The 21,380-nt window shown below is 40.2% G+C and overlaps 1 protein-coding gene across 3 annotated transcripts in view; it reads right to left on the reverse strand.

Moving 5' to 3' along the window:
• The window catches only part of NIPAL2 (NIPA like domain containing 2), a 51,599-nt gene that overhangs the window by 14,502 nt on the left and 15,717 nt on the right, over positions 1-21,380 (reverse strand). For all 3 annotated transcript variants that reach the window (XR_014850213.1, XM_085053277.1, XM_085053278.1), the window contains exons 2-5: positions 19,469-19,537; positions 15,059-15,230; positions 5,972-6,031; positions 3,881-4,002 (exon numbers count right to left, since the gene is read on the reverse strand). Coding sequence is in view for 2 of the 3 variants with exons in the window: in XM_085053277.1 (XP_084909403.1) it covers positions 3,881-4,002; positions 5,972-6,031; positions 15,059-15,230; positions 19,469-19,537 (423 nt within the window). In the remaining variant the exon portion in view is untranslated. The remainder of the gene's footprint in view (positions 1-3,880; positions 4,003-5,971; positions 6,032-15,058; positions 15,231-19,468; positions 19,538-21,380) is intronic.

A 21,380-nucleotide genomic window follows, 5' to 3' on the forward strand; every position in this document is an offset into this window, starting at 1 on the left:
AGTGGCTTCATTTGCTATTTTGGCATTGAACAATTGGTAACAGAATAGAAGAAATATGTGCCGAATAAATATTCCCCACCCAGAAAGGCACCCAGGTTAAGAAAGGAGTCCCACAGATGTCTTAGATATCCTCTTCCATGACACACCAGTCCGGGGCTGGCACACAGGATGGAGTGACTGGGACTGGGCCATGGCACCATGTGACACAGCACTGTGAGATCTGCTTCCCTCACCAGTGCAAACCTGAGCACCAGTCACCCTCCCCAGACCCTTGGTCTGGTTACCACAGGGTGTGCACAAACCCATGAGACAACCCTACTGCAGGCAGCCAGCTACACCAACATCCACTCACTTTATATCCTCCGGACAATCGCAGCAGGGGCAAGAACCATCATGTCCTCTCACTGAGATTTCAAACTATGCAAGAACAATCATCCAAAAGCAAGCCAAGGAATAGTCACTGTCTCAAACTGCTCCATCACAGAAGCTCTGTCATTCCACTCCCTCTTCCACCTTAGTCCAACCCCCAAGTAGCAGGTAGTGCCAAGCAGCACCAGCCTTGACTGAACCAGGTCATGGTAGCTGGCTCTGTGCATCAGCCTTCTGTTGGTCCTCATCATTTCATCATCTCTTCTCTTGCTAAAGCTACCATAAAGCTCCACTGTGATCTCCTGCTTAAAAGCAAACCAACCCACCAAGATGACATGTCTGAAAGGAAACAGCCAAGCAAAACCATCGAAAGCACATTGGAGTCCCTGATGGCAGCTCTGGAAGGGACACACAGGTCTGTGTGTGTGGCTTCCTCTACCTCCTGGGGAAACCCCAAGAGCAGCCGTGGGGTAGGGCCACAGATGGCAGTCCTGTGGCCAAACCTAGGGAGAAAAATGCTGTTTGCTTTCCAGGGCTGCTGTTTATGTTTACTCAGCTCTGTCAAGTCTCACATACTAAGCAGGAAATTCAAACAATTAGTTCTCACTTAGTGCTGCCCAGCAGCCTCATTATTCTTCCGTGGTTCTGTGTCACTTGGTGACACATCTACAGGTCATCTTTAATCAGAAGATAAGGGAGAGTCTATGACAATTAAGTCACAGTGGAAGCAGAGTGCATGGCTCCTAACAGGACCTCAGACAGCCAGGAACCCTCCTGGGGTGCCCCAGCTGCTGCCTACAATTGTCTTCTGAGAACTACCCAAAACAGTCCTTACTTTCATCACTGATAGCTGTGGCAGTGATAAATATGAAGCCCAGGAATTGGAAATGCATTGATTTTATCAGCTTCACATACTCTGTTTAGAGGAACTGAAGGAACTTCACCTGCTTACAATCATCTTTGCTATTATAACTAATCTCTGCTGAGGTCTCCTCAACCCCACATCTCATCAACATTTTTTAATAATCATGTTTTCCATGTTTCTAAGCATTACCAGAAGGCACCAGAACAAAATACCACATACCTCAACTACATATGCAGGAGGGTCTTTTAGGCAGTACGAAAGAAAAGCAGAAATGTTTTGAACCTGATTTTGTACAGATTAAATATTAACAACCCAATTCTTATTATGCTTCTATTTTGGGAAACCTAAGAGCTTAATCTATGATTTATGTCTTCTGTAGAGAATCAAAGTGCACATAAGCAAAAGAGAAAAAAACAAACTAGGATAGTCATTCTTGTTTAGACATAATTATGCTATAGCAAAGTCTCAGAAGGTGACTCAAAGTTGTCATGTGGGAATTAGAGGCTACTTCTGCAGAATATACCAGTGGAGTGCCACATGGGGATGGCTTACCACCCACAGAGAACATTTTGTACCCTTGGAGCTTTGTATTTCTCAGTGGACCACACTTTGGGGCTACTTTTAGAAAGACTGTTGGACTGCATTATACTTCTGCGCTATCTCCTCACTGTATATTTATACTGGAAACTCAGTAGCTTCTGCTGCACTATTTATGTCTCTACAGTCAGCTTGTGCTAGGCCTTTTACAAATAATTTTGAAGAGCTTGTTCCCTGCCCAAAGAGAATGTTTACAGCAAGGTTTGCTTGATCTTCCAGCAGCATACCAGGATAATCAGGCTGGTATCTCAGAGTCTCTTGTGGAGCCTTTCACTCATGTATTTTCTGTGCACAGAGGAAGTTCAGCACAGATGAATCCATGAAACAGAAGGAACAAATAACACTTGATATATTGTTGAGTCAAGAAGACTTGCTGTGTACTTGCTCCATTCTTCCTCACAACCTATGCTATACATAGCAGAATTAGATGCTGGCTGAGGTAGGGAAAAGAGATAAGAGGGGAAATAAAGTTCAGGGGTTATCTACTCCCTCCTTGTAATGCCTTCTGTGAAGAACCCAGCAGTCTTCCTAGGCATTAAATTGTATTCTGGAAAACTTTTCCTGAAATTAAGTTAAAAAAGTCCTCAGGTGGGGAAAAGCCCTTTTCCAGCAACCTGTTGATTTCAAGAAAACGTGCATGACATATCACACAGAAATTTCTGGTGTCACTGGGTGTGGATAGGGAGTTTTCTCTCTCAACCATTTCTATACAAATGGCTGAATAAGCAATTTAAAATCAGTGCCTAAAATGTCAGGCTACTTTATCATCTGTAAGTGGAACTGTGTGGTAGAGGGTGATACTCAGTAGAAAAGAAAGAGCACTGAGCTGTTCTGAGCTGTTTTGAGCTCCCTCCTCTTACTCTGCTAATTGCACAGACTTGCTGAAGCTCTTGTGGAGGCTGAAGCAACCCTTATTGAGTACCCCCAAACTCTTGGGTATTGCCTTCAAAAGCCTCTCTACTGCCTGATTGAAACTACATGTGATTTATACACATTAATTTCTTCCACTGAGCTGTATCACCATCTTTCAGGATCTTCTAAAGTGCACAAAAATTGAAAGAGGGCTTAAAATGCACAACAAATTGAAAGAGAGGATCAACATGTTTAATGGTAGCATAATTTATGTTTAATCAGTACTTCATGTATAGTTAGATGCATGTAAAGTCTGCAGGTTGGCTAAAAGATTAAGGTCCTTAAACTGTCTACTCAGTGGCTTTCTAACTGAGATTCCTACTAAGAAAAGCCTGGGCACTACGAATCTAATTTGAGTGAGTCACTTTACAGGGAAAAAGTAACTGCTTCTGAAGTTCCTATATTGCATCAGCTGCAAATATTCCTATATTTACATTCAGCTGGAGGAAAACATTTTCAGCTTTCCAGAGGAAAAGAGGGACAGAAGTTCCTCCTACCCACTCTGGTCATGTTCCTGATGTTAATTAAATACATCAAAGAAGATGTATGGTGTTTGAAGTTTGTATACAGATACTTTAATCAAAATGGTATTTTTGTATTTGAATTCTAACTCAGGTTCAGATTAACCTAAGTGGCAGTGAAGCAGACCACCCCTTCACATCTCAGCTCCTCCTTTCAGCCAGGCTTAACAACACAGGGATAAAATAGAATGATATGAAAGAAAAATAGAAGGACTGAGAACATACATAGCCTGATTTTTAAAAGCAGCATTCCATCTCATTCCAGAAAAGCCCAGTAACTCAGATGTACAGGCAGACAGGGTGGCATGAATACATATATAGGAAATACGAGCAGTATGAATATTTAGGTTTTCCCTCAAGTTCCCCAAACATCAAAATCTTTCCACTCTTGTTAATCCTGCACAACCATGACTTTCCCCTGACATGTAGCTAAAAAACATATTTGGCTGCTGCATATTTTCAGCTTGGATTCGGTAGGATGATGAGGGACTTTCTCCTATGAAAATCACACATTTATCTTCAGGAGAAGTTTTTCTACCACTAATTCATAATGCTGTAGAAACCCCAGTAACCCCAGTTTTTCTGATTAAGGGAGTAGTGTGAACTAGATACTCACTGAATATACCAAAAAAGGCCAGCTCACTAAGTAATTCTGTACTTGGATTGCTGTGAGCTCTTGAGGTGCACTTGGAGCGAATGTCACCAACAAGTAAATCCCTGTTATCGTCAGTGCTCCTCCTTTAGAAAAAAAGACACGTTATTTCAGTGATACAGTATTTGGTAATCATGGTCATACTTGATCTCCAGCTGATTGGAAATAGTTTCTAGAAGAAAATTTAAGTTCCTTTAAGCAGATCTGTGCTTAGGCAATTGGATTGCCTTGCATTTATGGTCCTACCTAGTCTAGTTTTTATTAAAGACTCAAAGATTTTTGGAAATATGAAAAAAGCTGTCAGTAAAGCCATGTGAACTAGGGTTCCAACTCAACAATGCCTTTTCACATATTCTCAATTCCAAACCCAAGTGTACGACAAAGGACAATACATCCTTTGTGTATTTCTCACAGGCAAAAAGCGCGTCACACAAACCTAGCCTAAACTGAAAGGACAAATTTCCTACTAGTGCAGTCAGCTAGGTCATTAACCAGTGTAAATAAACATAACTCCCAAAGTCTGTGCGACCACAGAGATCTGCACCAGCTATCAACCTGCCCTGGAAGCATCAAATGCAACACATGTGTGCCAATCCAATGCTCATGTGAAGCTGCCATAAGGCCAACATTTTGGCCGCTCCCTGTTGCATTAGCAGACTTATGAACTGTTTTATAAAAGGTTGATTTGCAGTAGACTGTTCAGCCACTAGGTTGCCAGGGCCCCTTTTCAAGGTTGAACTTGCATTATTATGCTTTTAATAAGAATCTGGAAGTTCTGCCTTGTGGACATCCAGCTGACAAACACAGATGTTCATTGAAGTATCAAGATAGAAGTGAGCCGATCCTAAGCCCATAAACTGTATCGGATTAAGGAAGATATTAGCTAATCAATTTTTCTTCAAGTAATCTTTAAAATTCTTGGCAAACCCATAAATCGGTGCAGAATGCAAGGCTCAGGAATACAAAACAAAGCACATCCGGAGGGCTTTGCTGGCATTGCTATCTCACACAGTTCCCTTGGAAAAGCAGAACTGTGTTATATTTATGTGCTTGCAAAACCATCACCATATTTCCCATCATACAGCTCATTCTTATGGAATGTAGCAACATTGTTAAATCCGTCTTGCAAAGTCAAACTCACAGAAATAAAATAAATCAGCTGAACACAAGTTAAAGCAACACACGGTGTATATGGCCATAAGGGAAACATGATCAGTGAAGGAGGGGGGGCTTGAATTTAGCAGCTGAGCTGGCAAACTTGGATTCCAAAGCTAAATAAATCGTATATAGTATTCCTGGAACGACAGCGAACAGATCTCTCCAAAACATTCATGAGAACAGCTGTCCTCACTACAGTTTGGACAATCAAGCCTAGATGCTCAGAACCCACAGAAATATCAAATGTTTTGCATCAGGTGCACTGTCCCAGTTGAGATGGCTTGGTGTAAAGTCCAAACCCTGAAATGTGCTTTTCTCTCACTATTACTGTGTTCAAGGGGGGCAGTTTTGATATGCAAAAAAATCTTGGACACAGACTAAAAGTTGACACGCTTTTACAGTGAAGACCACATTTCCCAACTGAACACTTGACAATATGATCATTTGTTCATTGAAGTGATAAAATTAAAACCAAAAGGGAAGTTATCACTTTAAATTGAGCTTGAATTTTTGTGCAGTATCTATGCAGTAAGAAAAAGAATCTTATATTTGAATGAGTAATTCAATAATTTCCCTGTTTTTATTAATTCTGTGTTGTACTCATAAAGATAACACTAAAGACAACCTCAGACGCAAAAATAGAAAATGAAAATAAATTTGAGCAATGAGGACACATAAGGAATGAGTTATGGTTGTAAGAGCAGAGGATTTGGGAATACAGTCTTTTCCTCATGCATTGAATATTCTCTCTCTTTTTATCACTTTTTCGCAATTTTGAAAGCATCTGCCTTGAAACACTTGGTTGGGAAAGTGGGAGTGTGAAGGTGGGGGGCTGCGTGAGTTACAGCTTGCTAAGCATATGGCAGCACACGTCTAGATTAGCAAATGCTTACTTACCCAATATATCAGCAGTCCTCATGGTCTTCTTTAGGAAAAAGACAGAAATAAATGTACTACCTAGAATAGAAATATAAAGACCTTTATATATATATATATATGTTAGAATATCAAGTGCTGTAGCAGAAGCCTGCCCTGGGATGAGTTTAAACATATCTCATGGGTGTTGTTGCACCATACCATGATATAAACAGCCAGCAGTCCATTCCTGCAACCAACCAACACTCAATTTTTATAAGACTTCAGATGTATCCAGCAGGCTCTTATGTGGTTGAAAAGATGCAATACCCTTCCTATTTCCCATGTAGACACTACTTAAACTGCTCTGATTTAGTCATATGTGGAAATGTCAGGAAAGCTGGGCACTGATCAGCCTTACTGTTTCACTCCCCATTCTGCTATCAAGTCTCTCTATGGACTTGTTCAAAGCAAGTTGCATCATAGAGCAATAAAATTCTTCTTCTTTAGACTTCAGTGTATTAGAGGCTTATAAGTAAAGTAACAGCAGTACAATTGAGAAGAAGAAAGTCACTACAAAACCATAGTATTTAGCATGAAATAAGTGGTCATGATGTCTGCAAACAGGTAGAAAACCCCACACATGTCCCATATGGGAGCACTGTCCATGGTCTTTCAGAGTGGCTTGCTCTGAGGAAGGACAAAAATGGGAGGGAGTCCTAGAAATGATTTCCTGTTTTCTGGGAAGCACTTTCTCTTGTTCCACTCTTGCATCTGACCTCTGCCAGCTCCTAGTCCTACCTCTTCAGGATGGGCAGCAGTGGGAAGATGAGCAGCAGTAGTAGTTGGGCCAGATTTTCTGGTCAGCAGCTCAGTGTGGACATGTGCTAGAAAGGAAAGAAGGGGTTTGAACTTAGGGTGGATGAGGCTGGGAGACATGGCTCTATTCCAGCACACAACATCTACCTCTAAAAGAAGAAAAAGAGGCTGGATTGTTCCCGTGTAAAAGAGATGAGTAAAGTCCTCTGTGAGAGATGCATCAGTAATGTTAGATTAATTCAGAAACCTCAAAGACTGCTCAGGAGTGAAGGGACACATTGAAACAGAGTAATGAGATGTTGCTACAGGAGCTCTGTACTTATCTACAGCATGGTTAATTCTTGAAATAACAGTTCAACCTTTTTACAACTATCTTTGCCTCATTATCTCTATTGTTCTCATGGAAAATTTAATTTGTGGTTAGCTAGTAGATGTACTCTAGAAAAATCTAGAGAGCTTCATAGAGAGCTTCATACCAAGAGGTAAACAGAGAACTGGAATTCAGCATCATGCCTCTGTTATCCAGTCAGTAGAAAAATCAGATATAGCAGAAGTCACAAATTTAAACTGTGATTGGGGATCACAGAGTAATGGGGATCTGTGCAAATGAGTAAGTGCAATAAAAGGATCTCCAGCTGAAAATGCCCCACTGGAATAAGTTGCCTGATACGGTTTTCTGTATTCAATTTCTCAGTGATGACTTTGCTGGCATGAAGACACCGATGGTATCCAGGCAACACTGGTAATAGCAGAGCTACCTAGGCTTAGAAAAAAAGGGACAAAAACCAAGACAGAAGCAGCCGCATTCAAGATAGTGCAGGAATTAATTACTGCTCTGTCTCCCTGCTCTCACAGCTTTCACAAATCCCACCTCAGCCCACTCACTAGACAGTCTCTGTCACAGCAAAGACCTGTTGCTTAAAGGACTGATACCTCAGTGATTTTTTTTGTATGTTCATTTTGAATACTCCATGTCTGGGCTCTCTGCATTCAGCAGAGGTCTAGTAAATGCAATTCCACTGCTGGCATCCAATTTGGGGTATTATGAATTCTGCCCAAGCATCAGCTTGGGGGGATCACAACCTCTGAGGCTGGCAGTGGGCACAAGAAGGTGCTGGAATGCAGCCAGATAATGAAACTTGTCACTCAGTCTGTCATCTGCTTTAAAAATGCATTCAAATGCAGCAAGCTCTGTCTCCAGAGATAGCTGGTAATGCACCAGAGATCATGAGCTTAACAGAATCTATGTATAATTAATACTCTTTATGATGTAGAGTAAAATGTAGAGGAATCTAAAAATAGGAGTTTTAAGAACACATAGGAGGCCAGCTGGAAGTAGAGAAAAAACTGAAGCAGGAGGGGAGATACAACACCACGGTGAAGAGAATTAGACCTGAGAGATACTCTGAACACAAAGGACAACTGCCCCTGTGGGTAAGCTGCCAAAGTTCCATTTGCATTCAAGTGAAGAAGAAAAGCAAATGGGGTAAATCTAAGAGAAAAAGCAAAGAACAGTTACACAGACCTGATCAGTTTCTAGAAGATATACATGACTGATCAGAAGCCTCACAAACTCTGGCTGTTACCTCCAGGAATAAATATTAAGCAAGTTATGGTAGCCCAGCCAAGAGAACATGCTATTTTATTTTATTTTTATTCTGTGAGTTTTCTGGTGTTTAAGCTCCCAAGTTTGACTTTGGAGTAGTCTTTCATATTCTTCAATTTTCGAGGTAGGTTTGAATCAGATTAAAACAAAGAAACCAAGAGCTGATTGTCTTGATGCAGATGGTTTGGGGAGGAGAGGTATGAAAGGAGCCCTGGGGATGGAGGATGGTGTTTGCTCGTTTTACCTTCTGCTGGATTTGCAGCTTTTTCTGGCTGGCAAGACAAATGACAGACACCAAAGGGTACCCCAGGAGCCCAGTGAGAAATCCACAGCCCTCCCAGCTGTTCTGCTCCTCTTCCCTAGTGCTGTTGGGCTCCCACTCACAACCTCAGGTGCATTCAGTTGTTTAAGACATTCACTCCTCCAGAAAAGGCAGCTTAAGACAATATACTAAAAGGCCAACACACACTCTCTGCCATTCCCTCTCAGCTGGATGGCCTCCAAGCTGATCCTGCTTTGAGCAGGAGGTTGGGTTAGGTGCTTTTTGGGGTTCCTTCTAACCTGAGTTATCCCAGGACTGGTGAACTCTTTTCAGGAGAGTAAGTGGGTACCTAGAGGCTGTAACTAGGCCAATCAGATATATGAATATAAGTCCTTAATTTATCTCAAATTCAGTTCTTAAATGCAGACCTGCTGAAACTCCCCAGACTCTCCACTCCTTTCCCACCCTCCCTCGGATCACAGGTGAGGTGTCTTGCATCTTCCCCACCTCTTCTCTTCTCTACCAGTGACGTTATCACCTCATACTTTCCTCCTACCCCAGTTTCCCTTCACCTTGATTTCACCCCATCACCACAGCATAAGTTTAGCTCCCTACCACTCAGCCCCAATTTTCCCTTTCCCATTCCAGGGTCCTCTTGCTCTCCCTCTGTCACAGATACTGTGCTTCCTCCTCCCTCACCAGTATACTGATGTAGGAAATAAATTATTGAACATTATGTTTAACTCCGTGGGTGAATAGACTGAGGAATTTGGGCAATTGCTGTGCTGAAAAATATTAATATGTCTTTGCAACTTTTTTTTTTGTTTTCTTTAAAAAAAAAAAAAAAGCTATAGACAGTTATAGAGATTGAGCTCTGTGTCAGAGTCAGGAATAGTTTCCTCTTGTTTTTAGGCTTTTTTAATGGGTCAGCAAATACTACAATACAGAAATGCAGACAAAAAATTGTGTCAAAGAGTAAGCTGCCAACAGTTCAACAACAAAAAAAGCAATTTATCATTGTTCTGAAGCCTCACTGGTTTTGGGAATACAGCACATGCACAGCCCTAGGCCTGGATTGTCAGCCTTCAAGTCATCACAGCAGACTGCATCCCTGGTCATTTGAGAAGACTTGTGCATTTTTGGGTGAATCAGAAAAATTTTTAGCTTTTTAACAAACTATTAAGGTAAAACTTTCAAAAGTAGGCAGAGATCCAACTCCCATTGCCACTGACAATAGCAGCCTGCTAGATGAAGAGAAAGACAGAATTTATGGGAGGTGATCTGTTAAGGATGAAACATTACAGAAGCAACATATTCTATTATAATTGAGTTTGTTTCATGCCTTGATTGAACACTTATATTAATATCAATAATTAGTGAAATAAATAAGTCCTGTGAAATGCTTGTATCTATATGACAGAGCCTTTCTGAATGCTCGTGAAACTCAAATGGAAAATGATTTGACACTACATCAAAACTGTGATAAATAAAAACTGTTGGGTGGGAAATGGGGGAAAAGGGTTTGTTCAGGAGCTTAATCATTATCTAAAAATCACCATCTTTTCATATGGCAGCATAAACCAGGCTGGTTTACATTATTAGTGAATTAATATATATTCACTATATATTGAATGATCATACATTCACATGATTGAATGATTATGTATTCACTGCAGCATAATTTCAGTGTAAATTTAAAAATGATAAAATTATTTTAAAATTATATTAAAAAAAAGTTTCTTCATCATATGCAATTAAGTTGAGGAAGGGCTGTAATGGTGCTACACATAACTAAATCAGCTGCTCATTGCGTCAGGAGAGTGATCGTTTACAATTATCTCCATATGTAGGTTTTCTCCAGCACAAACAGAAATGAAGAGCAGTGTGATGTGTGGGTTCTGCCACTAGCAGACAATGAGTGGTGAGAATCCAGCTCACAAAATAACTCCTCTGCTTCCTAGACATGAAAGCTGCAGTTTGGATTGGGTTTTGTTTGTCTCTTTAAGAAAGGGATAACACACAACAGGAGAAGTAAAAGATACAAAATGCATACCAATCCATAGTGTGTATTCTCTGTGTTTTGTCCAATCCAGCCATAAAAAATTCAAGTGAGTGTGCCTGATTTATTTTTCCTATGCAAAACTATTTCACTGTAAGTATATTTCACTATTAAACTGATACTCAAGCTATTTATGAATATGATCTTCTTACCTCTTTTTTTTACTGTCAAGTTTTATACTAAATAATTTTTGTCACAACTGTTCATAACTCCAAATAACAGCATGTCCTTTCTTTTCCTCTTTTCGATTCCTAGATGAGTTTCATGTACTATTTCAAAAAAATTAGTGCTGTCTTCATAAATGCATAGACTGCTTGTACTACCTCTGTTTTCAAGAGTTTAAAAAAAAAAAAAAACCCACAAAATTTAATGTTTCCTTTAGATGCTCATTTGCTCAAGCCTTTTAGTCAGGTAATGGCATTTAGACTCACCCATTCAGCTGAATACTTTTGTACCCATTTCACCAGTGGTCTGGATGAAATACCAATGCAGGAGAACTTGACATGATTCAAAGACGGTTGCACCTCTCTCAGTTTGTGCAATATCTCACTTTGAGATCAAGCATTTACTGTATTTTATTCAACTTAAGGGTGTGCTTCCATCTAATCAAGCAGTTTAAGTTCACCCAGTTGATTTTGCCCTAAATCAGTTGAGCAGTGTTCAAGTCATGAGGATGCAGTTGCTGCCAGTCACATTTCAAGATGTGACCTCAAAATATGCTTTATGTGAACAGATTCTCAGCCTATCTTACAAGCTGAAGTGATTCAGGACCATGCCAGTACTGAAAAACTTGGAGATGCTTCAGTCCGTCCCCAAACTTGATATCTGTCCTGCACACAGAATTTGTAACATTTCTATAATGATCAAAGATAAGTAATGGAAAAGTGGTGAACAAAATATGAAACTTTATTCCCCATCTGAGAAATTGCTCGAAAGAAAAACCATTAAGGTGAGCTTAGTCCTGGAACCTGGATTATAGGACATGCACACTGCAGAGAGAGAAAAACCCTGAAAATCCTTTTGTTGCATTTTCCAGACAAGTACAAATCAAGTATTTTAAAGAATAGTTTGGTGAATGTTTCCTAGATATCATTAGTCCTCAAAAACAGAGTCCTCAAAATTCCAAGTTCTTGGGCCACAAGGATGTTACATTACAGTGAGTGGGAGAAATCCACTTCTACAAGAGTATCTGAAAATCTTTTTAAAGTACATCAGGGATATAACTTTTCAAAGCCTAAAGCACCCCACTGCTATTTACAGGAGCATATAAAAATCCAAAGGGATCTTAACAATGTCACACTAAGTGAGCCAAGTGTAAAACAACTCTATGCAGTATAATGAAAACTGCAGAAGAAATGATCTCCCATGCCACTGGCTTCTCTTTACCTTTCCCACCCCCAAGTCATTTCTGCAGGCAAAAGCAAGATGATGAGCTAAAAGCCACTGCAACCTAAAATTACCCAAGCTACGTGTAAAACATGAGTTTTACTTTTTAAGTATAGAAAGTTTCTTAATGATCACATCAAACATGTATTACTCCTCCACTCTTAAATTAAAAATTTACTAATTTCTCCTCTTGAAGAAAACAACTGCTGTCTTCTCAAACTATTTAAAACCCTGAACAGATGTAGAGCTTGCATCATTGCAACCACACACAGAAATACTTCCACTGTGCAAGAAGAAAAAATATAGTTTTTCTAGCTTAATTCTAAGAAAAAAAAATTAAATCTCTTGGTACCTTGCCAATTCATGATCTGTGGTGCTGGATTCTTTTTAAAACCAGTCACTGGAAGCATCCAGCTGAATAGAAAGAGGCACAAACTTTTCACTATTTAATTGATACCGGGTTAAGTGCAGAATTCAGTTGGATGTAGTTAAATGTGGTAGCAGAGCATAATAGATGTTGGCTCCATCTATTTTAAGATGCTTCCTGTCTCAGAAGTCTGTAGATATATGATGGGTACAGCCCCAAATCCATTCTGGGCAGAGGCTCCAGTCTGCCTTATCCTCCTCCAAACCCTGGTTTCCAAGCAAAGGAAACTTTCCATGCAAACCCAGAGTCACAGAGATCTGCAGAGAATCCCCTAGATGACTGGACATACTGCAAAGCACATTTTTCCTCAGTACACCATATGTACTGCATTTCCAAAGTCAGTGAGAGTCAGCCCTTACCATATGGGACATGTTGACACTGAATTTGGGAACAAAATGCTTCTCAGAAGGTTGGACTTAGGGTTCAGGTACACATTTGGAGTTTGTTATCAAGTACTTCATTTGTTCATTAAAAAAAATTTATTTATGAAAGACACACATTCAACAATACCTCAAAAAAACCTGTCACCTAGACTCTGCAAAGGCCACCCTCCACCACTTAAAAGAGGTCATAACTTAATGGAAAAATATTTCTTGATCTTTTAAATAGGAAGACCTGCTGCCTAAACCACCCTTTGCCCATTTGTTGGCAGATGATGCACATGCAACTTAGTCAGTTTGTCATTGCCCTAAATGATGAACTCTTTTAAAATTAAAAGGACTTTAAGAGGAGCTCTCTCTCTCTGGCTTTAATTTCAAAAGACAGGAAAGTGTCTTGTAGCAGGAAGTGTTACTGGGAAGTTATTGCTGTAATTGTCTGTCTACATGATTTTCACTTGCCCTTCCTTAAGGGAATATTTGCTAGACTAAATAAAATTTCAGATATTTCTATTGTTTGGGCTATGAAATGGATACTGTCAGCTGATTTATGGGAATGGAATAAAAGATATTAAAGTGCTTTCTGGGATCTTGCAGAATAAGAATTCTGGGCCAGTTAAAAAAAAACAACAAAACCGTGGATGAGAATTTTGGTAAGACATAACAGTTAGGAAAATGGTTTCTTGATATTTGTTATAAGGAAAGGAAATTGAAATTAAAGGAATAATGAGATGGAAAATTTCTTCGCATTTTGCAAAAGCAAAAAAGGAATCTGCTTGGATAAAAATCAACCCTAAATGTGATCTCATCTTTTTCAGTTTAATAATTGGGATCTTTTTCTTACTAACTTCTTTTCACATTTTCTTTCTAGATTTTCTGTATTTGCATTTTATTCAGTTTGTGCAACTGAGGTCAAAATCCCTTGGTCTTCAGAGACATCTGTCAATGCCTACAGTTGTTAGAGATATAACTAGTGCCACCAAAATCACACTGGGATATGTCATATTAATTTACATTTTCATCTCAGGTAGTACCTCATTCCTTTCTTTGAGAAACCTTTCCTACTGTGATGAACTAACACGGCTTCATATCTGAAATTCTGCAATAGTTTAACAATTAAAGGTTACAGTAAATTGCCTGCAGTTTCCTTCCCCCTCTCTCTCTGCTAAATTGCACCCACATATGGTTAGCTGCTTCCTTCCCCTACAGCCAGGCAGTCCACTGGGAAGATAATTAATCTTTTCTACCTTCCCATGCAGAATCACTCACTGCAATGTCACTTCCAAGCATGCAACTGGTAGCTGGAGATCATGAAATGTTATCACTTGCCAGTAGCAAGTAAATGAGCTCCAGCGTATTCAGAATTGTTGGGATATCTCAGTCCTGAATGTTTCAGCAGTGGATGTGAAGTGACTAGGTTAAGGGATGCAGCTGCACCCTGTATTCCTGTTTTTACAGTCTCTGTATAATATTGCCCTGTCTACTCTGCTTTGCACTAGCACAACATGATATATTTTTAAATGTATGTTACTTTGTCAAAGAAACAGACATATCTGTCTGAGTACCTTAATAACAGAAACCTCTACATGAAGTAAAGTGTGAGATCATATCACATCACTTCAGCTAAAGTCCAACTAATCTGTACATAAAGGCACAAATGAACATGTTTAGTAATATCCATAAATTACTAAACATTTCAGCAAATTTCTAGGCCTTTTTTGTCACATACTGCAGAGAGTCAAGCAAGTTTGCCCACGTCAATCTGAATCATGGTGATGGGCAGGGAGCAGGCAGCAGAAACCACTTGGTGTGATGGCAATACAGAAACCATGTTGTAGGTGCTCAGGATCAGAGCACAGCTCTGTGCATGCAGCAGGATGCCAGTCCCCCTCTCAGGGGGCTTGCAGAGCTGGCAACACTGCTACAGCACTGGGCAGGAACTAGCAGAGCACAGAGAGACACTAAAGACAAAACCATGGAAAAAGAAATACGTTAGAAGAGTCTCTGATTTAAGTAGACGGTTTTTGTCAGACTGTCAGCTCATGAAATTATATGAATAATTTCTTTTCAAACCACAACATTAGCATTCTCCTCTTGTGTTCCTGCTGCAGTTTCTGTGATATTATTCCTCTAGCCACAAGCAAGCATTTGATTAAAGCATATACCCAAGCAAGAAATGGCAGATCATCTCACCTATAACAGAAACACATCCCAGTGGAGCGACAAGAGCAACAGGGGCGAATCCGTAGGCTGTGAAATTGCCCACCTCTCCAAGCCCCAGCAGGATAATCCCACACCACCATAGCTTGCTTGTGTAGTAGGGCTTCTGCTCTGCTTGGCAAACCAGTCGCAGATGAGCGCATTTCTAGAAAATTAATTGTTAGGAACAGGCATGAATAGAAAGGTTTTCATTGTGTTCTTAATGTCTGACAGAAGTGGAATAATTAAGGGGGCTGTCAACTTCAAGTTCCAGGTGCATTGAGATTTTCTTTTCAAACATGACTTTGGGCTTGTTGTTGCAGAGCTTTGTGTCAACTCAGTGCTGCTTCAGATGTGCTTCCTTGGTGGAAAAGGCTGAAAAAATAGACCTCTGAATAAACCTGAAAAATGCTAAGTGAATACTAGCTTGGGCTTCCTAGCTATCACTGCACACATCTGTTCTTGTCTCAAAGCAAAGTTCAGCAGTTATGCTCTGAATCTGTAAACACTCAAAGGGAGGAGATGGGGCAGAATCAGAACTGTGGCAACAAACTGGGAGAGGGGGAACAGACAGCAGGGTGTTCTTGTCCATGAAACCTATCCTTGCCAGAAATACAATTTCAAAATGTAAAAAGCTGCACTTAGTCATATCTTCTGTAGGGAGGACTCTAAATAAATTAAATAGAATTTATGATTTGGCTACGATCTCCAGTTTGACCTTAGATCACAAGGAGATCACAAGTAAAACATTATTTTCTAAAGAAAAACCAGTTGGCACAGGTATAACATATATTTAAGTAATACTTCATCAACACTTCCTGTTACATGAACAAGGTATCATTGACAAAAGTTGTAATTGTTTTCTCTCTGGCTGTACAGCAAGAACCTGTATATAGCAAGATAATTTGTCTTTGATCACACTGATCTTCTGAAATAGAGTCCAGGCAGTCTCCATCAATAAAGTGTCATAACTGGGAATGTTGCAATGTTTACCACATTAGTTCTGCAGATTATAATTTCCTTTCTCAAATTACTCTCCAGCCTCTCTGCACACGGGTCAAAAAAGGTAGAAATCAAATGTTATTACAGTACAAATGGTGGTAAAAGAAATCTTTTTCTCCATGGCTTGATGTTTGATTTTAGAAGTCTCCCTGCAGAGCCTGGGGAGGTTGTAAAGAATTTTCCCCATACTCCCATGCTTCTCTGTAGACTACTTGACAGAATATGGGCCAAACAGCAATAATGTTTTAATACCCCATAGTCTTAGTCAGTGCTCTTGTTGAGAAGACACAGCACCTTACTGCAGCATTGTGCTGTGGAATATGTTCAAGGGATGAAATTCTAGGAAGAAGTTTAGCCCTCCAAGGAGAAAAAGAGCAAAAGGAAATCAAACTTGAGCCACAGACCTGCATGTTCCTCACAGTAATATCCAGGATTTTCCATTTTTATAAACAAAGAAACAAACAAAAAAAGCACAATAAAGATACAAATGAAATTAATATTAAATAATGCACAAATTATTATTCAAGAATCCAAGTTTCTGCCAAAACTTAAATCGGACAAGTTCTTAACTGAATCCTGAGATGTGTTTTCACCCCAGATTCTTTTAGGATTAACTCTTGAGGGCACAGTGAGATTGAAAAGACGTGCAGCAAACACAGGAAAGTGAACTCAGCAACTCCCATACAGCCTTCTTTCTCCAGATGTCTGTGTTCTTTGCACAGTAATCTGTACAAATGGTATTTAGGTGGAGGCTGTTTATAACTCAGCTGAAATATATTGCAAACAATGAGCTGTTCTTTAGTTGACAACCTGCTAGAGGGAAGAGAAGTAGGATAATGGACTGCATGGTCAGAAAGGGACAGAGAATAAAAAAATTTGGCCTTTCCAATTAATATGAGTATGAAAAATAATGCTGAGATCTAGGGAAAGTCATTATTCATATTCAGAAGATACTGTTACTAAATGGAGAAAAACCTAATTTAAAGGATAAAAAGAAATCAGTTTAAACATTCTGTCAGATGGCAATGAGAGCTATTTGGCTTCCCTAATCAATATTTAAAAAGCTGATAGTTCAAATCTAGTAAGGGCTGTTATGATTACAAGTCAACAGAAGTCTGCCTGCATGCCTCAGTGCAACCCCTTGCAAAGCATCTTCTTTGGCACTCAGTGCCCTCAGCAGACAAAAGACATGAAGTCTAAACAACCCCATTATTATGGCTAGACTGAATTTCCACCTCACCTTCACTTTTCTTCACTTCACCTTTACCTTTCCTCTTCAACTTCAGAGGTTTTCCTAGAGCCTGTCCTAGCACTGTCACCAGCAGCAGGCTGGAACTCATATTGGAGAGACAGCAGTCATCTCAACTTGCCTACCACCTCTGGCTGAACAGGTTTTTTTCTATGGGGTTCTCCATCTAATGACATTTAAAATAGGAGGGAATCATTGAAGAACCTTCTAGCATTAACAAAGCGGATTACTATGCATAGAAGATTTTATATGCCACAACTTTCCGTTTCATCTTTCACAGAAAAACAAAGAAGTAGCTCTATATGAGATCTGTACAACTTCTAAAATACTAGCTAGCAAAAATACTTCTTCTGGACAACTTACACAATGTCTTCTGTGCTTTAAAAACTTCTGTTAGAAGACCTAAAAATACAAAGTCTACAAGATACAGATTATAATGAATAATTTAACTTTCTACTGAGTATGTATTCTAATTATTAAAACAGAAAGGAATTTATAAATGACATCCTACAACCCTTTACCATAGTTGTAAGGGCAGCACCTCCCATTACTTTTATGATTACTAATATAATAATGTTTACTCAGATTATTTTATTCTAATTGCAGAAGAAAAACTAAATTGGTCAAATTTGCTTCAGAATCCAATCTTGTAAAACCCTTTACATCTTTATGTATTTATGGAACAGGTACTAAGGGAGATGACTCAGAAAGATTCCCTCCTTGATCTGCTGCTTGTCAACAGAATGGATCTCGTGAGTGACATGATGACTGACACTGTCTTGGCCACAGCAACCACCAAGTGATCGAGTTTAAAATCTTTGTTGACAGGAGGAAAAGTGCAGCAAAACCTCAGCTCTGGACATGAGATTTTAGGCAGATTTTAGGCTGCTCAGGGAACTAGTGAGAAAAGTCCTCATGGAAATGTTTTTGCAGTGCTGGAGTCTATCAGTGCTGGTCACCTTTTAAGGATCACCTCCTAGGGGCACAGGAGCAGCAATTCCCCAATATTGGAAGTCAAGCAGACGAGTCAGAATGCATGGCTGAACAGCAATCTTCTCTTGGAAATAATACAAAAAGGGAAGGTGTATGCCCAGTGAAAGCAAGGCCAGGTGACCTGGGAAGAATACAGAGATGCAGTTTGCTGTGAGGGACAATAAATGGAGTTTTTTCAAATACATTAATGGCAAAAGGCAGCATAGAAATAACACCAGCCTGTTACAGGATGAGGATGGGCACCTCACCAACAGGGACATGGACAAGGCAGAGGTGTTTAATGCATTTTTTCTCTGTCTTCAATGCAGATGATGGACCAAGGGGGTCGCAGTGCCCTGAGCTGGAGGATCATGGCTGCAAGAATGATCAGATCCCAGCTGACCCTAAACTTGTGCAGGATCTGCTGCTTCAGTTGGATCCCTACAAATCTATAAGGACTGATAGGATTAATCCAAGAATCCTCAAAGAACTAGCTGATGCCACTGCAAAATCTCTGTTGATGTTTTTTGAGCAGTTGTGGGATTCCAGAGACCTCCCAGCTGACTGGAAGCTGGTAAATGTTGTCCTGATTTTCAAGAAGGACAAGAAGGAGAACCCTGGAAAACACAGACCTGTCAGTCTCACTTCAGCATCTGTAAAATAATGGAAAAGAGTATTCTGGGAAGTATTGAAAAACACCTGGAGGCCAATGTGGTCGCAGCCAGCACAGCTTCATGAGGAGAAAGTTCTGCTTGTCAAACCTGATTTCATTCTGTAACAGGGTAACCCACCTAGGTGATCTACAAAAGTCAGTTAATGTAATCTTCTGGGACTTCAGCAAAGCCTTTGATTCTCTCACAGTATCCTTCCTTCCTCCCAGGTTCAGTGGGAGCACAAGTGAGTCACAGCTGGTATTTCCTTCTGGCACATTAACAGGAGGAAGAGTTATGAACATTTCTTCTACTCCTCTATGAGAATCACAGCACAGAACAGGTTGAGAGCAACCAACAACTCCCAACTCCCAGCAACTACAGCAGGGCACTGCTAAATTACAGTTAATGAAAGAGAGAATGTTTATTAATTGCAACAAAATTTGCATTTTGAACTTCACCAAAACCAAACTGGAATGGAAGTACTTGCTAACTATAAACAACTCTGAATAAAGAGAAACAATATCATACCTGTATATTCAAAGAAACACTAATGAGAAAATTTGAAGCAGCAGCAAGTAAAACTCCCAAGAGCTGAGTCTGCAAATCACAAAACAAAGAAATACAAAAATAGTTATTAGATTAAGAAGAACAATATAATGGTGGTTTTCTGATAGCACATTATAACCCAATCAAAACAAAATTCTTGTACTTTTCAGTCACTGAGTTCATGCTGTAGTGAGTAAAGTGATAAGAAATACTTCTGCACAGTTGACTAGACCTTAGTAGTAAACAAGTGGGAATGGAAAGGGTGGGTCAGTGCAGGAGGTGGTTTTGCTGTCCTTCAGTAAAACACTTTCTTAAATCTCGTGAAATAAAAATCTAGGCAGGTTTCAGTTGAAAACAACACACAGTTTCCCCCCACTACGCCCCCAAAAGGACCTGGTTTTTAACATAATCCAGAAGGAAAATCATCAGCAATCAAACCATCCCTATTGGAATACGATCATCTTATGTGTTAACATATCCACTGTTTGACAGGGCAGCCAGGAACACAGGTCTCCTGACAGTTTCTTTAATGTATTGTGTTAGTTCATGAAAAGATTTCCTAATCAGACTGTCTAATTTTCAGTAAGATTTGCAAACTTTCTATGAAGCCAAGAAATTAAAAACATTCAAGCAGGATTCATTATCTTGGAAAGCAGCCATTTAAAGATGCCATTTCAGCAAGGTCAAACAACAGGTACTTGACAGAGCTCCCTGTCCACTTTCAAAATGTTCTAACACATTGCAAGCTATGGTAAGTGTACTAAAAACCCATTCAAGATCACTTCTATATAGTGCTCAACATTACCATTCTCAACATTACCTTGTTGAGAAGACAAACATACCATCATTTTTTATAAACAAGGTCATGGTAATATAACCCAGCATAACAACTGTTTGCAGGCTGTAAAGCAGCATCCAACTCCGTGCTCACAACCTCAGGTTTCATGATACTTGTCCAAGAAGGTCCCTGGGCAGCTATGAACAGGCAGTGCCTACCAGCCACAGACACTGTTACCCCTCAACATTTCCAACGAGCAATATGTTGTCCAGAAAGCACTTGGGGGGGGACTGTTGCTGTGGCTAGATAGTTCCCAGACTAAGAAAAGGCATCCCCAAAAGTGTGAAGAAACAACTGCCTTATTACAAATCTATTATAATGTTCTTATTTAAGCCAAACAGCATAATCCAACCATTTCCAGCCCATATGTTTCTGCAGTGGCTTCGAGTCAGCAGGAGAAGCAGACAACAGAACTGCTCTGAGTGAAATGCCTGGCTGCCTGCCAGGTGTCACCAAGACATGACTGATGGGTCCAAAGGGATTCAGGGATGAGCATGCAGGAAGTGAGAGGGCTCCCTCTGCTAACTATTACAGCATCAGTGCCTAGCCTGGGTACAAGAAGCACGCAGTGAGAAACATTACTCAAGAGTTTAGCCCATACGCTCTGGTTCATGGCCACTGGAGATCCTTCCCCTTGCATCCTCTCCCCAGGATGCTCCAGTGGGGGTTCCAGCAGCACATCCTGGGCTTTCACACACTGTGTTTTCCATGCTCTGGGAACACACCTCTCTGGAGCCAGTGGGAAGTGTGTGATGAGATGTCTCAGCACACGGCAGCACAGATGTCCCTGCTGAGATCAGCCTCCTTCCTCTCTGGGGAAATGCTGTGACATGGACACCCAGGCCTCGCAGAAAGCCGAGGGGATGGGTTTGCCTTCCTCAGGCCTTAATGCTGTAGCATCAAATCCTGAGAACTGATCTTGCCCAAAGTTTGACCACTTCATCCTGCACACACAGCAGCTTCAGAAAACAGCAGTTAAATCAAAACTGTTTTCTTGCTTCCAAAGACTTGTACTTTTTAAATGACAACATGCTCCCTGGTGAGGAGGTGGAGAAG

Source organism: Lichenostomus cassidix, chromosome 2, assembly GCF_008360975.1.
Source record: "Lichenostomus cassidix isolate B80296 chromosome 2, HeHo_3.0, whole genome shotgun sequence".
Classification (NCBI taxonomy): domain Eukaryota; kingdom Metazoa; phylum Chordata; class Aves; order Passeriformes; family Meliphagidae; genus Lichenostomus; species Lichenostomus cassidix.